Source organism: Ictidomys tridecemlineatus, chromosome X (assembly GCF_052094955.1).
Source record: "Ictidomys tridecemlineatus isolate mIctTri1 chromosome X, mIctTri1.hap1, whole genome shotgun sequence".
Classification (NCBI taxonomy): domain Eukaryota; kingdom Metazoa; phylum Chordata; class Mammalia; order Rodentia; family Sciuridae; genus Ictidomys; species Ictidomys tridecemlineatus.
Genome location: NC_135493.1, coordinates 89905228 through 89924692, shown reverse-complemented (window position 1 = coordinate 89924692; position 19465 = coordinate 89905228). Strand labels below are relative to the sequence as shown.

Sequence of the window (19465 nt, the reverse complement as noted above, 5' to 3'; positions counted from 1 at the left end):
AGTGTTTTCCTTTTGTCCTAAGATTAGTAGTTTAATACAAAACAATAGTGTGAATATCATCTTAGTAAAAGTTTTTAAATTCAAATTCTAGATTTATAAAATTAATATATAATGAGCTATATCTAAAATTATTCTTAGTAATCCTGTAATTTTCAGCTTCAGTGAGCAATATTCCAGAGAAGTTTTAGAGTTAACTGTTTTTACATGTGAAATCATTGAGGTGTCTTTAATTTAATCTTTTGGAAAACGTTTCCAAGTGTGTAATACACTTTTCCTGACTTCTCAAATAAAGGTACTTTTCACAATTTAACTTGCTTTAGAGTTCAAGGTAATCATTTTAGATATTCATTATTTTTCACCTGTAATAATTCTGGTTCTGGTTTAGATTTACTTTGATATTTACTTACCCTCTTTCGCTACCTTCTAATGTGAGAAAATTTTGTACATAAATTATATTTTAGAAGTTATTTTAAAGTTCCAAATGAAGACTTCAAGTATCAGAAACTTGGGAGTTTGATGACTAATGTCTCTGAGGCTTTTTATTATTTACTTCTTCATTTAGGTCTGTGTTGAAGATTGAATACGCTCATCATTTACCATGTGTGAAGTTGTTATGTGGTATTCTACTGTATTGACCCCTGTCGTTGACCTTGTTATCACAAACTATAGAATATTAGAGTTGGGAGGGATAAGGGAAGTCACCTTATACCCTATAAGTACTGTCATTTTATAAATGTAGAAAGTAGATTCAGAGGAATAAAATGTTTTGTCCAAGGTCACACAGATATCAAAACAGGAACTAGACCCTAGGTTCACCCAGGGCTTTTTAAATTACATAGGCTGTCTCAGAGGAACCTAGTTAAGGAAAAGTTGTTGGTGATTGGATTGGGACATTTCTATTTGGGCACATTGATTTCCTACTTTGACTTTGTAGGACCAGAATGTGAAAACACTGATTTTGGGGCACAAACTACTTATTTCTGCCAGCAGTTATGCAAATTTGTCTATAAATCTAGAGATTTGGCTTTGATTTAACAACAACAACAACAAAAGGAGCACATTTCCTACTCTTTGTTAAGCGTTCCCTTTCCCTCTAGTATCTGTCCCTGTTTGGCATTTTTGCTGACCTTTTCTCATGAATTTTCCCTTTATGAAGTAATCTGTAGATGATGTCTGAAGCTTTTTCTCTTCTGTTTCTGCTACTAATGTTTTTTCCATTGTCCAGTGCACATGGTGGTGATTCCTTAGACTTACATCTCTTATAGGTGTCCTATGCTCTTACAGCTTCTCTTCCATATAGATAAATTCTAAGTCTAGATTTGTATATTTATAAGCTATCTTAAAATTCCAGGTCCACATCTGTTCTTTACCAAAATTTCCCATTTTAATGTCTTCACTGTGTTAAAATCAGTATATATCAAACCACATTCATCACACTCCTCCCCTATCCAGCTTCTTGCTCTTTTCCTTTGGGGGCGGGGAATCACCATTTTCTTCCCTTTTCTTATGGTGCCAGGATGGAATCCAGTGCCTCATACATGCTGCACAGGCTCTCTACCACTGAACTATACCTCCAGCCCCATTTCTTTCCTGTTTAATCAGGCTTTAAAGCTAAGTTATAGCCCCCATCACCATGCATATCTAATCAGCCAGTCATGGAATCTTTATTTGTCTTTTGCATTCTTGTTTTTGCCATCTTTTGTTCTCAACACTTCCATTACTTTCACTTCAATTTTGACCTTTTCAAATCCAGTGAGTGTTGGGAGGCTGAGGCAGGAGGATCTTAAGTTCAAGGCCAACCTCTATAACTTAGCAAGGCCCTGTCTCAAAAGGGGGGTGCGTGTGGCTCAGTGATTAAGCACCCCTGGGTTCAATCCCCAGTCCAAAAATAAAAGAAGTGTGACCATCCTTTTTTTTTTTTTTATTGTGCATAACTTATTTTCCTTTTAGTCTGCTTGTACATTGTTCACAGAATTAATATTCCTGTAAAACCATTATGCCCTTTTCCCTTGTTAGGAAAACAAACTTCAGGGTATTCTTGAGATGGTATTCTCTACTGTTTTGTATCTGTGTTTTCTTATAAATACACTATTCTTTGCTCATACTTATTCAAAATACCTTCTCTCATCTTCTCTGCCTAAATTAGTGACTCCCAGACTTTTAGATGACATGAAAGATTCAAAGAATAATTTAAGATAAAAATATGTTGTTCAGGCAAGCAAAGGTGTTTAGTTTTTTTTCTGTTTTGCACAGCACGAATATTAGCTTATTAGAAAAATTTTATATGTGTATGTCGTATGTGTGATTGTTTTTTCATGTTGTCTGCTTGGCAAACTTGCCATATGTTAACTGGCAATTGGAATCACTGATCTAAATAATAAGCACTTATACATAGTCATATCACTTATTCTTACTCTCCCCACCTCCTTTTTTTTTTCATTTTCTAAATTCTGCAGTAAATAGTAGTCTGTTTCTAGATTGTCTTTGCTAGCCATTTCTTATGGTATTGCGACATTTATTTTTAATTCTCAGCTAAATTATAAGCTTCTTGAAGACAGAGACTAGGGTTTTTCTTTTCTTTTTTCCTTTGGTGCCAAGCTAAGAAGACAATTTCTGTATTTGTAATTTCAGCTGTTATCTATGTCCATCTGGTACATTTGTATTAAGAAAACGGAAGGTCCTTGAAACTTCAATCTTACCTTGCTTTATTCATTAGTCATCAAAATATTGCACTTTTTATTTTGTTGTTTCTGATACTTAGATATCTGAGATGGACTGTTACATTTTTTAATGAATTAAAGAATTATTGCCTTCCATGTTAATGAGAAAGAAGAATAGAAATCTGATTCAAGTCTTACCAACATTCAGTGTTTTGTTTGTTTTAAACTATATTCTGACTGTATGGAAAGGTAGAGATGAAGATACGTAAGTGGAGTGGGAAGGGGGCATGTTCAACTCTTGATATTATGATATTGAAATGATATGGCCAAAACCTATTTTAAGGGAGTTCATTAGTACAGCATGCTTTAGCACTTATAAGACAGACTATAATAAACTTTACTGGAGTGCTTATTATAATATACATTATAATTCCCATATATATATATACACACACATATACACACATATACACACATATACATAAATATATTAAATTTATTAGGCTTTTTAAAAATTTGCTTTGATATATAGTTCATCCTTACAGCAAATTAATTAATTTCAGTACTAATGGAATTTTCTTGATTTCCCCTCCCCTCTCAGGTGCTATTCAAGTATTGGGAAAGTTCAGGATGCCTTTATATCTTACAGGCAGTCTATTGATAAATCAGAAGCAAGTGCAGATACATGGTGTTCAATAGGGTAAGACTTTGTATAAAATTAATGGTAATTTAGTTGACGTGCAAAGAAAATTGCATCATATACAATGTACTTTTTTTCTTTTTTCTTGGTACCGGGGGTTGAACTCAGGGGCACTCGACCACTGAGCCACATCCCCAGCCCTATTTTGCATTTTATTTAGAGACAGGGTCTCACTGAGTTGCTTAGCGCCTCACTAAGTTACTGAGGCTAGCTTCGAACTCTCGATCCTCCTGCCTCAGGCTCCCGAGCCCTGGGATTACAGGCATGCGCCACCGCGCCCAGCTCATATATAATGTACTTTCATAGTTTAAATCATGTTGTGAATCTAAGCAGTTCCTCTTAGTTAACTTATTTGTTGTTAATTTCTCTTCCTAGTGTGCTATATCAACAGCAAAATCAGCCTATGGATGCTTTACAGGCCTATATTTGTGCTGTACAATTGGACCATGGCCATGCTGCAGCCTGGATGGATCTAGGCACTCTCTATGAATCCTGCAACCAGCCTCAGGATGCCATTAAATGCTACTTAAATGCAACTAGAAGCAAAAGTTGTAGTAATACCTCTGCACTTGCAGCGCGAATTAAGTATTTACAGGTAAAATTTTTAAATGGCAGTCTCTTAAAGCCATGTATTTACCCAGGACACTCAGGCAGGAGGAGGGTGGCTGGAAAGTTTGTCTAGTTGTGTTTTGATGTCTATAATCTGTTTCCATATTTTGTAAACATACCATAGCTTGAAATATTATTTTACTTTTCATTTTAAGTAAGATATACAGTATTTTAAAAGATGCTCTTTTGCACATTTACGCTGTTGATGCATATTAATTTACATAATTTTTTTCTATGTGCTGTCTACATTTTTAAGTTGTCATAGCATTTTAAAGAAAAGAACACAAACACTGTCTTTCACTCTTGCTTGGAGTTTCATGAGAAGACAGCTATGAGAACTCTGAAAACAGAGCTCAGCTTTGTTTTGATTCTCACAAAGGTTTATATTCCGGTTACCCTCTTTATACTTAGTATCTTTCTAAAGCCCCAAATTTAGAAGCTATTTTCTTTAAAAAAAACAATTAGCTATACCATTTAGGAAGATTTAGTGGACTTGCTCTTACTCAAGTAGGCTTGTGTTAAATTTGCTTTTTACATAATTTTTCCTAGGCTCAGTTGTGTAACCTTCCACAAGGTAGTCTACAGAATAAAACTAAATTACTTCCTAGTATTGAGGAGGCGTGGAGCCTACCAATCCCCGCAGAGCTTACCTCCAGGCAGGGTGCCATGAACACAGCACAGCAGGTGAGAAGTTGGGTTATGTTCTGCAGGTGCCCAGCTTTAAGGGTTCTTTTCAATCTGTAGTGGTCAAGCTTATTTTACTAAGCCCAGGAGGCTTTTATTAATGAAAAGCCTTTTGATTTAATTGCAAAGGGAATCTAGACCAAAATAAAACTCCCTCTGATATGGGAAGATTTTGGGGTGCCAACTTAGACCTTTGTGCATTTTCATTATTTTGAAGGAGATTTCTTAAAGTAATGCTGCAATGGTTTATTTAATTTTTAAAGCAAGTTTTTCAAAGGAAGGTACACATTCCTCCATTGATTATTCATTTGATTTTGATTTTCGATAATTGCAATCAGCGATGTCCACATAGCTTTGAAAAGTATGCAGCTTGTAAAGTTTTGTAATTTGAAGGAATGAATTAAGAACATATAGAACCCTATTTTTGTCTTCCTTCTGTGATTCTTAGGCATGTAAACCTCATCATCCAAATACTGAACCTGTATTAGGCCTCAGTCAAACACCAATTTCACAGCAATCCTTGCCACTACACATGATTCCTTCTAGCCAAGTAGATGACCTGTCCAGTCCTGCCAAGAGGAAAAGAACATCTAGTCCAACAAAGGTATATGTTTTAGAGAAATAGAAATCCCAGTCAAAAGAGAAGCTCTAACTGCCCTGAAATTGTGCAGTTTGAACAACTCCTGTCCTTTACTTTAAATCTGTGGACATCAAAGAGTGAAAGGTTTGAGTTTTTCCATCCCAAACTCTTAGAATCATTAAATATAGACATAGGGATAAATTTGCATTCATCAAATCATTTTATTCATCTCCTTGCCGTTAAGATCTCAGCACACTTTTCATCATCACTTTTTACTGACATTGAAATAAACTTAATGTTGGATCTAGTGAATAGTTTGATATTTAGGCTAGCCACTTGGGTCATAGTTTAGGGGTGGGTCTTTTGGGGTGGCTTATTAAAGAATTAGTATTTTAAGTTTATGATTTATAAACAATATGCATGAAAAATTATCTTTTTAAAGAATATAATGTTATAACATCTTTTATGTGTAAATAGTCCATAGTCATTTGGCCTCCATTAGTCATTATTGTTAACTCTATGGATTTAACCAAATATTTTTTAATTTTTTTTTGTTTTTATCAATTTCCCTCAGAATACTTCTGATAATTGGAGTGGTGGCCATGCTGTGTCACATCCTCCAGTACAGCCACAAGCTCATTCTTGGTGTTTGACACCACAGAAATTACAGGTATGTAAAACTACACTTTTGACAGATTGTTTTTTCTATTAAAATGGAGTAGAGGTAGTAAGCTTTAAGTTCTTTAGGCATTCTTAAAGCTGAATGGTAGTTAAATCAATTGATAAGTCCATAAGTAAAATGAACCCACATTTGCCAGAAAAATGAAGATAATTCACTCGTTTTTCATTTTATTTTTAAATAATTCTTTCTTTTTTTCTTTTTGTAAACAGGTAATACATTCACATGGTTCAAAATGCATAAACTGTAATGTAGAAAATACATATGGTAAAACCTCCTTCCAGTTCCTGCCCTTACCACTCACTTCTCCTAACAGATGGCTGGTGTTACTAGTTTCTTTTCTGTCTTTCCAGAAATAGTTGTACATGAACAAGCGGATAAGCTTACCCCCCTTCATATACTATTCTCCTTGTTTAATAAAAGAGAATATACTATATGCAAGTTGTTACCCCTTATCTGTATTCTACTTTCTGCAGTTTCAGTTACCAGCAGTCAACTGTGGTCCAAAAACATGAGATGAGAAATTTGAGAAATAAACCATTGATAAATTTTAAGTTGTATTATTCTGAGTGGCATGATGAAATTCTACTCTGTCCCACAAAGGATGTGAATTATCCCTTTGTCCTGCATATTCACACTATTATATACTGATTGGCCTTAGTTATTTAGTGGCTATCTCATTTATCAAACAACTGTTGTAAGCTGGGCACTGTGGCACATGTCTGTAATCCCAGCAGCTTGGGAAGCTGAGGCAGGAGGATTCCAAGTTCAAAGCTAGTCTCAGCGACTTAGCGAGGCCCTAGCAACCTAGTGAGACCCTGTCACTAATAGAAATAGATATGGCTCAGTGGTTAAGTGCTTCTGGGTTCAATCCCTGGTACAAGAAAACAAAACAAAAACTGATGTAATTTTGTGATATTTCAGTGCTTGCATTCAAATAACCCTTAGTTTACTTGATGATAACCACTAAACATGAGTTACGATTTTGACAGTTTGGATATGCAAAAGAGAAGCCACATAGTGCTGCCTTTAAGTGAAAAGATGAAAGTTCTTTATTTAATAAGAAAAGGAAAAAAAAATATATGTTGAGGTTGCTAAGATCTAAGGTAAGAATAAATCTCTTACCCATGAAATTGTGAAAAAGGAAAAAGAAATTGGTCATTTTGTTGTTGTACCTCAAATTGCAGAAGTCATAGCCACAATGTGCAGTTTTTTTAGGATAGAAAAGGCATTAAATTGCAGGTTTGGTAATCGACAGTTTTAGGTTTCCATTGGGGTCTAAGAAGATATTCCATGTAGATGAAGGAGGTCTACTGTATGCTGTTTAACAATGCATTTTACAGACTTCTCATGTCAGTATGTAAAGTGCTTCTTTGTTCTATGGTTGCATCGTATTTCTTTCTATAGATGCCACACTTGTTCTTTAAGCAAATAACTAACTTTGTACATTCAGCTTGTCTTCAAACTTTAGCTGTTCCAAGCTGCTGAGATTACAGAGCTGCTTCAAGATGCATTATTGTCATAATATATTTTTAAGCTTTAGGAATTTTCTATACATGTGCTGAAAAATATTGTATCAATCAGTAAAATTTTATGTCTGTTTCTTTGAAAGATCACATTATAGTAAGCTTTGTTTATGAATTCTTAGTTCTTAGGTTTTTCAAGCTTTTTAAAGGACTTTATCTTGGCGTTGATGATTGTTGGTCAGAAATCAGTGTCTTTGCCCAAATAGTGGCTCTGAGATTATTCAGTTATTTCAGAGAAAGGTTGCTTAGAACACTTAACTTGTTTCTTAAATATGTCTTTGACTGTATTCTCCTTTTTTCTTCTTTTAGCACTTGGAACAGCTCCGCGCAAATAGAAATAACTTAAATCCAGCACAGAAACTGATGCTGGAACAGTTGGAAAGTCAGTTTGTCTTAATGCAACAATCCCAAGTATGTATAGCATTTTTTCCCTAAAATTTGTTAGCATTTTGAGTATTTTTATTAATTATGATATTATTTTAAAGCATGTTGATACCAAATTCTACTTTCTACCAATATTTGCTTCTTAAAATACTAGATATAGCAATTATACTTTAGAAAAAAATCAGCAATAAATTTAATTTTGAACACTTCATGTTTTATTATTTATTTACATGGCATTTGACCTGTATCCTAAGGGCTTATGTTTAGCACCTAATAAGCTATCCTAAACTGAGATGCCATTTTTATAGGGTATGTTTAGTTTGAAGATCTGGCGTACTTGTTTATGATGAAATTTTGAGATCTTCTATTTTGTGTTATAGAAAGGACCTAGTTCATATTTCATGGCAGAATCATCACAAATTTTTTTGCCCCTTCCCTTTTTCTTTTTGCAAAAAAGTGGGATGTGACCATTTTAAATTTATGCTAGTGTTACTTAAAAAATTTATTACTGAACTCTTTGGTGAAAGATTAAGACACTTGTGAATATGTTAATGCAGTGGAGATGATTACGCAATGAAATATGCTAAATTGTAGATTTCATAATTTTCAACTGCTTTCTTTAGTGATTACTAATGGGATGTTTCTTTAAAGTGAAACATTTTTGCCTTTTTAAAAAAAAATTTATTTTAATTAGTTATACATAACAGGAGAATGTATTTATGCACTTTGATATATCATACATAGATGGGATATAATTTCTCATTTTTCTGAGTATGCATGTTGTGGGGATAGGAAACATTTCTGCTTCTTATATGTGAATAAATACAATTTCTTATTTTTAGCATTGCTTATTTTCAACCTAGCAAAATATTAGGGTTAAATCAGAGACTACCTGATTATTCATCTTCACATTCTGATTCTGTTTCCCATGGACCACACACACAGCATTTACTACTTTTCATTTGTTTTGACAGATGAGACAAACAGGAGTTGCACAGGTACGATCTAGTGGGATTCTTAATGGGCCAACAGCTGACTCATCACTGCCTACAAACTCAGTTTCTGGCCAGCAGCCGCAGCTTGCTCTGACCAGAATGCCTAGCGTCTCTCAGCCTGAAGTTCGTCCTGCCTGCCCTGGGCAGCCTTTGGCCAATGGACCCTTTTCTGCAGGCCATGTTCCCTGTAGCACATCAAGAACGCTGGGAAGTACAGACACTATTTTGTTAGGCAATAATCACATAACAGGAAGTGGAAGTAATGGAAACGTGCCTTACCTGCAGCGAAACGCACTCACTCTACCTCATAACCGCACAAACCTGACCAGCAGCGCAGAGGAGCCGTGGAAAAACCAACTATCTAACTCCACTCAGGTAGTAGACCAGCTGCTTTTTTGTCCTCCCATATAGTATTATCTTTATTTGGTTTTATACATTTTAAGAGAAGTAGTAGTAAAACTTGAGGGAACTGTTTTTATGAGGATTTTTGTAGTACTACAATTTTCTTACGATATTGTGATTCAGTATATGCGTATATATTTTCTTTTCCTCTAAAATTTCCCCAGACACAGGTATTCTAACATATATACAAAAGAAGAAGAAAATAGATCATATAGTCCCCCCAAACCCATTGTTAGTTTACAGTGGTGTCTATCATAAGCAAGATATACATTTCTGTAGCAGTAGATAGTGATCAACACCTGAGTATATTAGGAAAGCAGATCCAACCAGATTAGCTCATAGAGTGGGGTGTAAGAAAAAGAAGTCTCAGCTAGCTAGACAAGCTAGATATATAGAGGATACCTCCGGTATCACCAGGGGGTAAAAACAGGTTGAGAAGAAAACTCATTATTGAACCTTGGGGCATTCTAGTCTAATATGCCAGGAAATTTAAGAACCAGCAAAGAGGAACAAAAGAGGATTGACCTGTGAGGTAGTAGAAGATCTAGGAGAATGTAGTGATTATCTGAAGCCAAATAAAGTCTTTCAAGGAGGAGGTCATGATCAAAGTGTACATCAAAGAGTGCTTATAGATCAAGTAAGGTGAACTGGGTATTGATCATCTGAGATATTTGGTGACATTGCTGGGCTTGAGAAACTGCAGAGTATAGGCAAAATCTGCCCTACAATCTGTTTTTTTTTAAATAATAATAGCTAGTGAGCAATAGATGGGTTTTGCATTTTTAAAGGGTTGTTTAAAAAAAATGAAGAATGTGTGACAACGTATGACCTGAAAAGCCTGAATATTTTCTATCTGATCCTTTACAGAAAAGATCTGCCAACCTTTGTATAAGAGCAATTTCATTGGATTGTTGGGGGAAGAAGGCTTGCCTTCAAAATGAAATGGGAGTAAAAAAAAACTGGAAGTATCAAATATAGACAATTCCAGCACAGACACTCAGAGTCATATAGGAAGTATAGCTGAAGGGTAGGTAGGATCAAGAGTTGTTTTGTTTTAAATTTAAAATGAGAGAGAAAGCAGTCTAAACTAATGGGAAGCATTTAGTAGAGAGGAAGAAATTGACAAGAAAGAAAAGAGAATTGTTACAGTGAACAGAGGATATGGTTTTGGGAATTCATTGTTTTTAAACATTAAAGGAAAAGGATAACATGAGATTTTTGTTTAAATACTTATAAAAGTTCTAATGTATAATTAGTAGTTAATAAATGGGAGCCATTGTGAGGATTGCAAGATATGGTTTTATTATATTTTTACATATAGTTGCTGGAAATTTGCCATCCTTTAAAAACATAATGGGGGGTGGGGAGAACAAACCAAAACCAAAACCTCAGGTTTCAGGCCTTCTTAAATGACTGAGAATAGTGAGTGGCAGGGAACTCCAGCCTTTGTTTTACAGGCCTCTCAAGTCCAGTGTCTGTTGGAATGTTACAATTCAGGTAATGAAATTGAGAAAGTTGTCTAAAAATACTGTTGAACTGATTCCAGGTCACACATTTCCCAAATGAGGTTGCTGCATGTCACTACAGCTGGAGAGCCTCTATCTCTGGTATTAAAAGCATAGATCTCAATTAAACAGTATTTTTTTTATATATACTGTCTCATATATAAACTTACTCAAATATTTTTCTGAAGTCATAATGAAAACTAAACCATTGACAAACCTATATGATATATTATACACATTTGATCTTTTGGTGATAGGAAGAAATATAGATCTGTTGTTAACTTGCATTAATAGTTTTGAATAGTTTATTCAGAATTTGCTTTTGGTAACTAACAAGATATGAAAGTAAAATTATATAAATCATAGGTGATTCTTCAGCAAGTACTCTGAATTTATTGCTTAAAATGTCTTGACTTGCAGATAGAGAAGGTGTTATAAGCAAGTTTACCACATGTCTGCATATTAAATCAATGTATTTGTTGAAGGGTTAGCCTCTGAGTTAAATATTTGATGATAAGTGAAATTTTGGCTCACTTACCCAGACTTTCTTGGATAATGCTTTAAATATGGATATGCTTATAATCAATATTTTTACTTTATGAAAAGTTTCCATGTAACTTAACAGATTTCATCTTTCAGCTATTATTATGGTTGAATTTTTAGATCCATATTTAATCATCTAATTGCACTCCTTTACATGATCACTAATGTGTATCAACTTTTTATGTTCCTAGGTTTTTAGTTTTTAGGTAGATAAGCTTCTTGAATAGAAACATTATTAGTTCAGATTTTTAGCTTAAGAAGCTTGTTTTAGGGGCATGCTAGCTGATTTTAACTAGATTAGATGTAAATTCAGCCTTTTGCATATAAATATCATCAGCTAAATTATTATTCCTTTATAGCTTATTACTGACAAGTTAAATTTCACCTTTCAAAATGCTTCTAATCTTGGTACTGATGTAATTTTCAGCTCAAAACACAAAAGTCTTAAATTTCTTTCGAGGGGTTGGTGTCCATTTAGTTGGAATATAAGTTAATATATGATAATCTTATAAATCTTGTGAATTACTACTAGTTTTGATCTGAAATAAAACAATTGAAAACTACTAAATTATTGTTTCACAATTCCAACGTTAATAGTATTGTTGAAAAATTAAGCTTTCCGACTTAATTATTTTGTCAGTAAAATAAAATGAAATATTCTTCTTAAAGAAGTTTCTCTACGGTAGCAGGGGCAATTTTCAGGTAAACATTGTACATCTTAGTTCCATTTATCTTGTCTTCATTTCATTAAATGTCCTAAGTGACTTTCCTGTGGACTTGAAACTTTTACTAACTGTAGTATACTGCCCCCTCAGATTGCTTACATAGTAGCAGTATATTTTCCAAGTGTTTGAATTAAGTTGATGAAAAATGTTGTTTATTCCTATGTCTTCTGTGGACACATATAGTGTTTTTAATATATTGTGAGCCAGTAGTTGGGAAAACTTATTCCTTGACATCTTTTCATAGATTTAAAAATTTTGCTCTTAATTGGATATAGGTACTTTAATGGTATTTGAATTAAAGAAGGATGTATTTTCATTGTAACTTTAAAGATTTAATGAATTCTTTTCCATATTAGTCTGTTAGTAGATCACATACCAGTGAGTTGGTTTATGTTGATCTATAGTTATGGCCTTAATTATTAATGATACTTTAATCCCTGCCTAATATTAGAGATGAAATTTTATATTTTATAACATACACAGTTTAGAATTCTCAGTGCTTCATGTGAATTAACTTCTGTCACACACAAAAAAATGAAGAAACACCTTGATAACTTTAGGAATTGGGTAAAATTATCTTATACCATTAGATGTTCGTTCTTAGTGGCTTTGTTTTTTAATATTTTAAGTTCCATATATGACCTCCGAATTTGCTTAATATTAGATTTGAATGATTTTTCTTTCTTTTTAGGGGCTTCACAAAGGTCAGAGTTCACATTTGGCGGGTCCTAATGGTGAACGACCTCTCTCTTCCACTGGGCCTTCCCAGCATCTCCAGGCAGCTGGCTCTGGTATTCAGAATCAGAATGGACATCCTACCCTGCCTAGCAATTCAGTAACACAGGGGGCTGCTCTCAATCACCTCTCCTCTCACACTGCTACCTCAGGTGGACAACAAGGCATTACCTTAACCAAAGAGAGCAAGCCTTCAGGAAACACATTGACGGTGCCTGAAACAAGCAGGCACACTGGAGAGACATCTAACAGCACTGCCAGTGTAGAGGGACTTCCTAATCATGTCCATCAGGTGACGGCAGATGCTGTTTGCAGTCCTAGCCATGGAGATTCTAAGTCACCAGGTTTACTAAGTTCAGACAATCCTCAGCTCTCTGCCTTGTTGATGGGAAAAGCCAATAACAATGTGGGTACTGGAACCTGTGACAAAGTCAATAACATCCACCCAGCTGTTCATACAAAGACTGATAATTCTGTTGCCTCTTCACCGTCTTCAGCCATTTCCACAGCAACACCTTCTCCTAAATCCACTGAGCAGACAACCACAAACAGTGTTACCAGCCTTAACAGCCCTCACAATGGGCTACACACAATTAATGGAGAAGGAATGGAAGAATCTCAGAGCCCCATGAAAACAGATCTGCTTTTGGTTAGCCACAAACCTAGTCCTCAGATCATACCATCAATGTCTGTGTCTATATACCCCAGCTCAGCAGAAGTTCTGAAGGCATGCAGGTTAGTGTGGGAAAGTTCATCACAGAGTGAAAATGTTTGACTACTTACTGGCCTGATCGGAATGCTGAAATGTGATTTGGATCTTTTAAGATAAGGGAAGTAAGAAAAAGATGGTGTAGTAGTTCATTTAAAGTAAGAGTTTGACAGAAGCTTTGTTAAGCTTGGATGTTGTGGTCATATTTATTGATGTATCAGATGTGAAAAGGATTTCTGTAAATGGCTTCATCTGAATGGGTGTGTCTGAGTGTGTGGTTACTGCCCTCTACTGGTTACTAGGGTTGTCTGCTTCAGTGTGATTGACTGCTCTGGGGATTGAAACATGGGAATGGGTTAAATCACATTTGACCAAAACACAAGGTCTGGCAAACCTTTTGTTTAAGGCAGAGACCTGAGGATTGTCTGAACTTAGTAAACAAAACCTTTTGATCGTAGCCTGTTAAATGTTAGGCTATGAATGAACCTCAGCAGTTATCAAGGATAATCTCAGTTTACAGTTAAGAAAACTGGACTGTTTTATTTAAATCTAGAAGATGTTATAAAGCAGACAGAAGAGGAAGAGGTCGGGGGGAATGGAGAGACATGGAAGAGTGTTATTCTGGAAGGGGCAACTATATTCTGCTAGTTTTGTAAAGACAGGGTCTCTGAAACTTAGGAAGAGATGAGTCTCTTCTATTCAAAAAAAGAATCAAAAGTTCAGGCAGCACCATTTTCTTTGGTATTTGGAAGACATATAGATTCATTTTTTTTTTAATACTAGAGATGCTTAACCACTGACCCACATCCCCAGCCATTTTTATTTTTTTTAATTTTTTATTTTGAAACGAGGTTTTACTAGGTTACTTACAGTCTCACCAAGTTGCTGAGGCTGGCTTTGAACCTGTAATCCTCCTGCCTCAGCCTCCAGAGCCAGTGGGATTACAGGCAAGTGCCACCGCACCTGGCAACATATAGATTCTTAATGACCTTTTCATTATGCATGGCACCTATTTAATTTTTTAAATTATTGTTTTTCTCTATACATGACTAAATCTTGGATGAAAGTTAACATACTTAGGAAAAGCAAATATTTCTGCAGTATTTTCTAAAACATTGAATTTTAAATTTTAGCAGCAATATAGTAGGTTTTTAGAAAAACCTTTACTTAGCTGTAGATTGTAATAAAATAACAGAGCATTCCATACGTAGAAAATATAAATATTAGCTCTAGTTGTATACATCGACCACTTAATATAGCTTATATTGCATTTTTAAAGTTCAGAACAGTTCTCATTTAACATTTGTATAATCTCTTCCTGCAGCTACTAGTGCTTAGTGTGTTTTATTTGTTGTTTATCTAAAAGTATGGTTATCCTTTCTATTAAATTGTTTTATTAGAAGATATCCTGGGTCCACTGTTAAATGTTTGTCACTAATGAATGGTTGAGAGAAAAATTAAAATTTACATTTTTATATAGTTACTTTTGAGAGGCATGGAGTAGGGGCAATGGAGTAAAGGGAAGAATTAATTTTAAATAAGTTTCAATTAATTTAAATCTACCACTTTAATTGTGGTACTGGAACTTTACTATAAATATACTTTATAAAGAGTTTGAATGTATTTTATGTATTACTTTTCATTATTAACTATTTAGCTGTAATCCTTAATTTTTCTGTGGAGTAGAAAAATGAGTAGATGCAAGTAGAGAAATACATCTTTTTCTTCTTTTATTATTTTGTCTATTGGGTCCACATTGCTGGCAGCATTTTCCTCAGCAGCCTATAACATGATGACCATTATCATTAATCTTAACTTTCTTACAGTATTTTTACATGTCAGTATTTAATGCCACATTGGGTGATCTCTAAATCAAATTCTTCCAAAGCATATAGTACATTTGACTCTTTAGAAATTTTTACTTTAGAGATTTTGTTATTAGTCCTTTTGTTTAGCTTTTACACTTTCATGCGCTTCAACTGTGGGCCCTTTTAAAAATAGTAGGAGTGTTCAGATCAAGAGTTATACCTGGCTCTCTGGGGACACAGTGCCTTGACTCACTGCCAATCTGATTGCTTTCTGCCTGCTTCCTACTCAGCTGCTGTGGCTTCTGTCCACTTTCTTAGCTACTGCTGTTGATTCCATTCTGCTGGAGCAGGGGGCTTCCTTCTTTATCTGCTCTCTGTAGACTCAGTACAGTTGTTAGAAAATGAAGAGAAATTGAGTGGTCTAAAATTAACATCATGGACTGTATGGAACCTAAGGGTTTTCTGGAGGAATACTGTCAGAGTTCCATGGTACTGTGTTCTGTTCCCCAAGTTTTAAAGTGTATAGTAGTAGTTTTCATTAATAAAGTTTTATACTTACAGGTGCCTAGTCAATTGCATTTCTTAATATATTAAAGATTATAATCTTCCATTTTATTTTTGAGGCCTAATATGGACATTTGCTTTATATAATTTGGTAGAGGAAAAATTTGAAAGTAAATTTATGTCACTATTTCAAATAATTGAGCAACCATTAATTTCTTCCTATTCTGCTTGGCTTAGGAACAGTTTCAAAATGGAATAAAAAGATTTAAAGTGGGACAATATATAAATCCTTTCTAGTACCTGCTTCTTTCTTCAATTCCTTTTCTCTCTACTTTGCATTTTTATATTAAAGTTTCATTATTGGATTTGAGGTATTCTAAACAGTATTCAGAAGGTAATTTATTCCTGTTATTTATCCTATTAATCCTAATGCCCTCTACATTAGGATTGACAAGCATATTTTAAGTAGAAAACTTAAATCACTACATAGTGATTATAGTCACTATATAGACATATGTTCATAAACATCATCTCCTTCAGGGAAACTTCTTTTTGTTTCAGATTTGATTTTAATAGGCAGGTGGTCAATATTTGAAACACAAAAAGAAACTGCTGGATATGAATTGTTTGTGTTATTTAATCTTAGTACCCTTTTATTTTCACATGCCTACTTAGCTTTCTAAAGTAATGATTATTTTTTAACCTGGTTTAGTTTGTCTTATTATTGCAGTGGTCAGTGTTACACATGAAAAGGCAGTTACTTTTGCTTCTTTTTTGGTTTAAATTGTAATTGCAACATTCAAATGGTTAAATCATTATCAGCATTCCTAATTATGCCTCCTTTTTTTCTTTTCTATTTTAAAATATAGTCAACAACATTTTCCATTGTTTTCTTTACCATTTTTCTTAAAAAATAAAAAACAAAAACACTGTCACAGAACCGTAGAAATGATAGAAATAGGCAATTCTACTAAGCTGCCAAACCCCATTTTCTAGTCTCATAAATGCCCAGAATGTTGTAGAAACTTAAATTTTGGTGCCATATTTAATTAGCATGTGATGCTGTTTTATGGTGCAGTTGGCTTTTAATACATGGTTCATATCTTTCAATTTTTAAAAATATTGATCAATACAAATAGTACTATATCCATCTCCTTTTTTGAAAAACAAATTTTATGTATTCTGAAACATTTTGTTGTTCAGGAGTTAAAGAGTGGCAGAGGTACAATTCAGCATGAAAACTAATTATTATTTATGTAGATATTGTAGGTGAATGTTTTATCTAACACTTATTAATGATAATACTTGAATTGTTTATCAGTCTCTGCCAAGAATTTTCTACTTGTTAAAAGCAAAAACTTAATGGTGTTTATATATTATACCAATTTTATATCTTAATATTAAAACTTGGAAAAATCCTATATCTTTATCTTTAAATGTACAGAATACTTATTCTTTTGTGGAGAGATGTTGAAAATTGGCATTGAGTAGACTATTTATTTGCTCAGTCTTTAATTGTTACACAAGCTAAAAATTGTACTTTAATAGCAATTACACATACTGTTCTTAAGTCAATTATTTTAAACTTAATTTATTCCTTTGTGATATGTCATGAACATTTTGGTTTTACTTCCAGTTGTAGTTGAAAAAATTAAGTAAGACACCTATGGTTTGATTTAGGATAACTCAACCATTTATAGCAGTGGAATTTGAAGACTTATTTTACATTAGTGCCAACTAGAACAGATGATTCATAAGATTTCTTCAAGGTATCAAAAACATAGTAAAATAAGGAAGTTTAATTTTGTTCCAACAAGTATGTTTCTATAATTTGAAACAAAAAGTAGCTAAGTCCTTCTTCAGGAAATAAAGTTACTGAATTTTTGACTTCCCATATTAATTTTAATTTTCACTCTTATTGAAATTGTATTAATTGTATTATGTTAAAACTACTTGATATTTTAATGCATTGACTGGTTTTGAACTTGTGATAATTTGATGAGGTAAGTTAGTTAACCTAAAATGATTAGAAAACTCAGGATTATTTCTTACTGATTTTCTAAATTGGGTAGAAATTTTAAGAAATTAGGAATATCTTCATTTTTTTCTTACATGAAAAGAATTACAGATTAGGAATAATTCTATCATATCTTAAGAATTTATAATTTTAATAAGTATGATACATTTATTAAGGGAAAAGAAACCCTAAATACTAATAAGTAATGATGAAATGTAGCATCTTAGAATGAATAGCAACTATATACATTTTTTAAAAAATTAGTATAATTTGATGTAAAGTTTAATAGATGGAAGTCTTGCTGAATTTTATTAGCTAAGAAGTTGTAAAAAAAGAAATCTTTTTAAATCTGAGAAAAGAAAGGAAAAAAACTCTGAGAGTTATCATAAAGATAACTGGTTACAATTGCTAAGATGAGACATAGGAAGAGAGACATATTTTATTATTATCTAGACATTTATTGGTCAGGTTAACATTTCAACATTTGATGGAAAAGAATCTTATAGTAGAAGGAAATTGGAGCCCATGTTTGTTCTTTAGGTGAAGAAAATACATTGGAAAATTACAAACAAAATAAAGAATGTCATCAGTAATCCATGTATTATGCTTTTGTTTTTCTTCAGTGAAAGATATAGGAATCAAAATAAGTATTTGCTGAAATTAATAATCATTCTTAGTTTTTTCCTGATGGATCGAAATTCTATAGATTTGTATAAATACCTAGTCATTTAATTAGGACTTAATTCAGGATTTTTTTGTTTGTTTTCTAAGTAAACATATAGCTGATTTATTCCTCCTCCTTCTTTTTTTTTTTTTTTTAAAGGAATCTAGGTAAAAATGGCCTGTCTAATAGTAGCATTTTGTTGGATAAATGTCCTCCTCCAAGACCACCGTCTTCACCATACCCTCCCTTGCCAAAGGACAAGTTGAATCCACCTACACCTAGTATTTATGTAAGTCTGAATTAACTGACTAGAAATCAATCAAACCAGTATTTGCACCTGCCTGTTTTTCATAAAATCTTTGTTTAAGTCAACATGGATGCCCTTTAGAAAGTGTTAGAATTATTGGTAACAGTGTGAATATCCAGGCAAGGGGGAGATATATTGAAAAGGCTTTTGCAATAACATTTTATAAATGCCTTCTTAGCTATTAACTATCATTGTATTAGAATGTGAAAAATATTTTTACTGCTTTGATTTTTGAGCTATATTAGGCAAAAGCTAGCTAAATGTATGGACTTTTTTTGAGTAAATTGGGTTTTATATCTGCATTCTACTAGTTGTGTGGACCTTAATGTTCATTTTGTTTTATACATCTACCAAAAGAAAAAAGATTATCTACTGCAAAAAAAAAAGTGTTTTGAGAACCAAATATGTGATAATAGATGTATATACTAACCTACTAAAAAGCTTAGTAGGTTATTTGAAATATTTAAAACTGGATATTAGGCCTGGGGTTGTGGCTCAGTGGTAGAGCGTTTGCCTAGCATGTGTGAGGCACTGGGTTTGACCCCCAGCACCACATAAAAAACTAAATAAACAAAATAAGGTATTGTGTCCATCTACAACTAAAAATATTTTTAAAAACTGGATATTAGGTTTACTTTATAGAAATCTGGGTAAACAATACAGGAAGATTGTTAGAGTGAAATCTAAGCAATTCCTCTTTTACGTTTGTTTCTAAATAGATCCTGCTGT

At 33.5% G+C, this 19465-nt stretch overlaps 1 protein-coding gene across 16 annotated transcripts in view; it reads left to right on the top strand.

The window, feature by feature from the left end:
* The window catches only part of Kdm6a (lysine demethylase 6A), a 215632-nt gene that overhangs the window by 165314 nt on the left and 30853 nt on the right, over positions 1 to 19465 (top strand). For 3 of the 16 annotated variants that reach the window (XM_078034923.1, XM_078034925.1, XM_005323987.5), the window contains 9 exons: positions 3262 to 3360; positions 3736 to 3955; positions 4519 to 4653; positions 5102 to 5257; positions 5808 to 5903; positions 7748 to 7849; positions 8797 to 9192; positions 12684 to 13462; positions 18589 to 18718. In XM_078034923.1, the coding sequence (XP_077891049.1) occupies positions 3262 to 3360; positions 3736 to 3955; positions 4519 to 4653; positions 5102 to 5257; positions 5808 to 5903; positions 7748 to 7849; positions 8797 to 9192; positions 12684 to 13462; positions 18589 to 18718 (2113 nt within the window). The remainder of the gene's footprint in view (positions 1 to 3261; positions 3361 to 3735; positions 3956 to 4518; positions 4654 to 5101; positions 5258 to 5807; positions 5904 to 7747; positions 7850 to 8796; positions 9193 to 12683; positions 13463 to 18588; positions 18719 to 19465) is intronic. The other 13 variants (XM_078034931.1, XM_040276341.2, XM_078034932.1 and 10 more) reach the window with 9 other exon arrangements.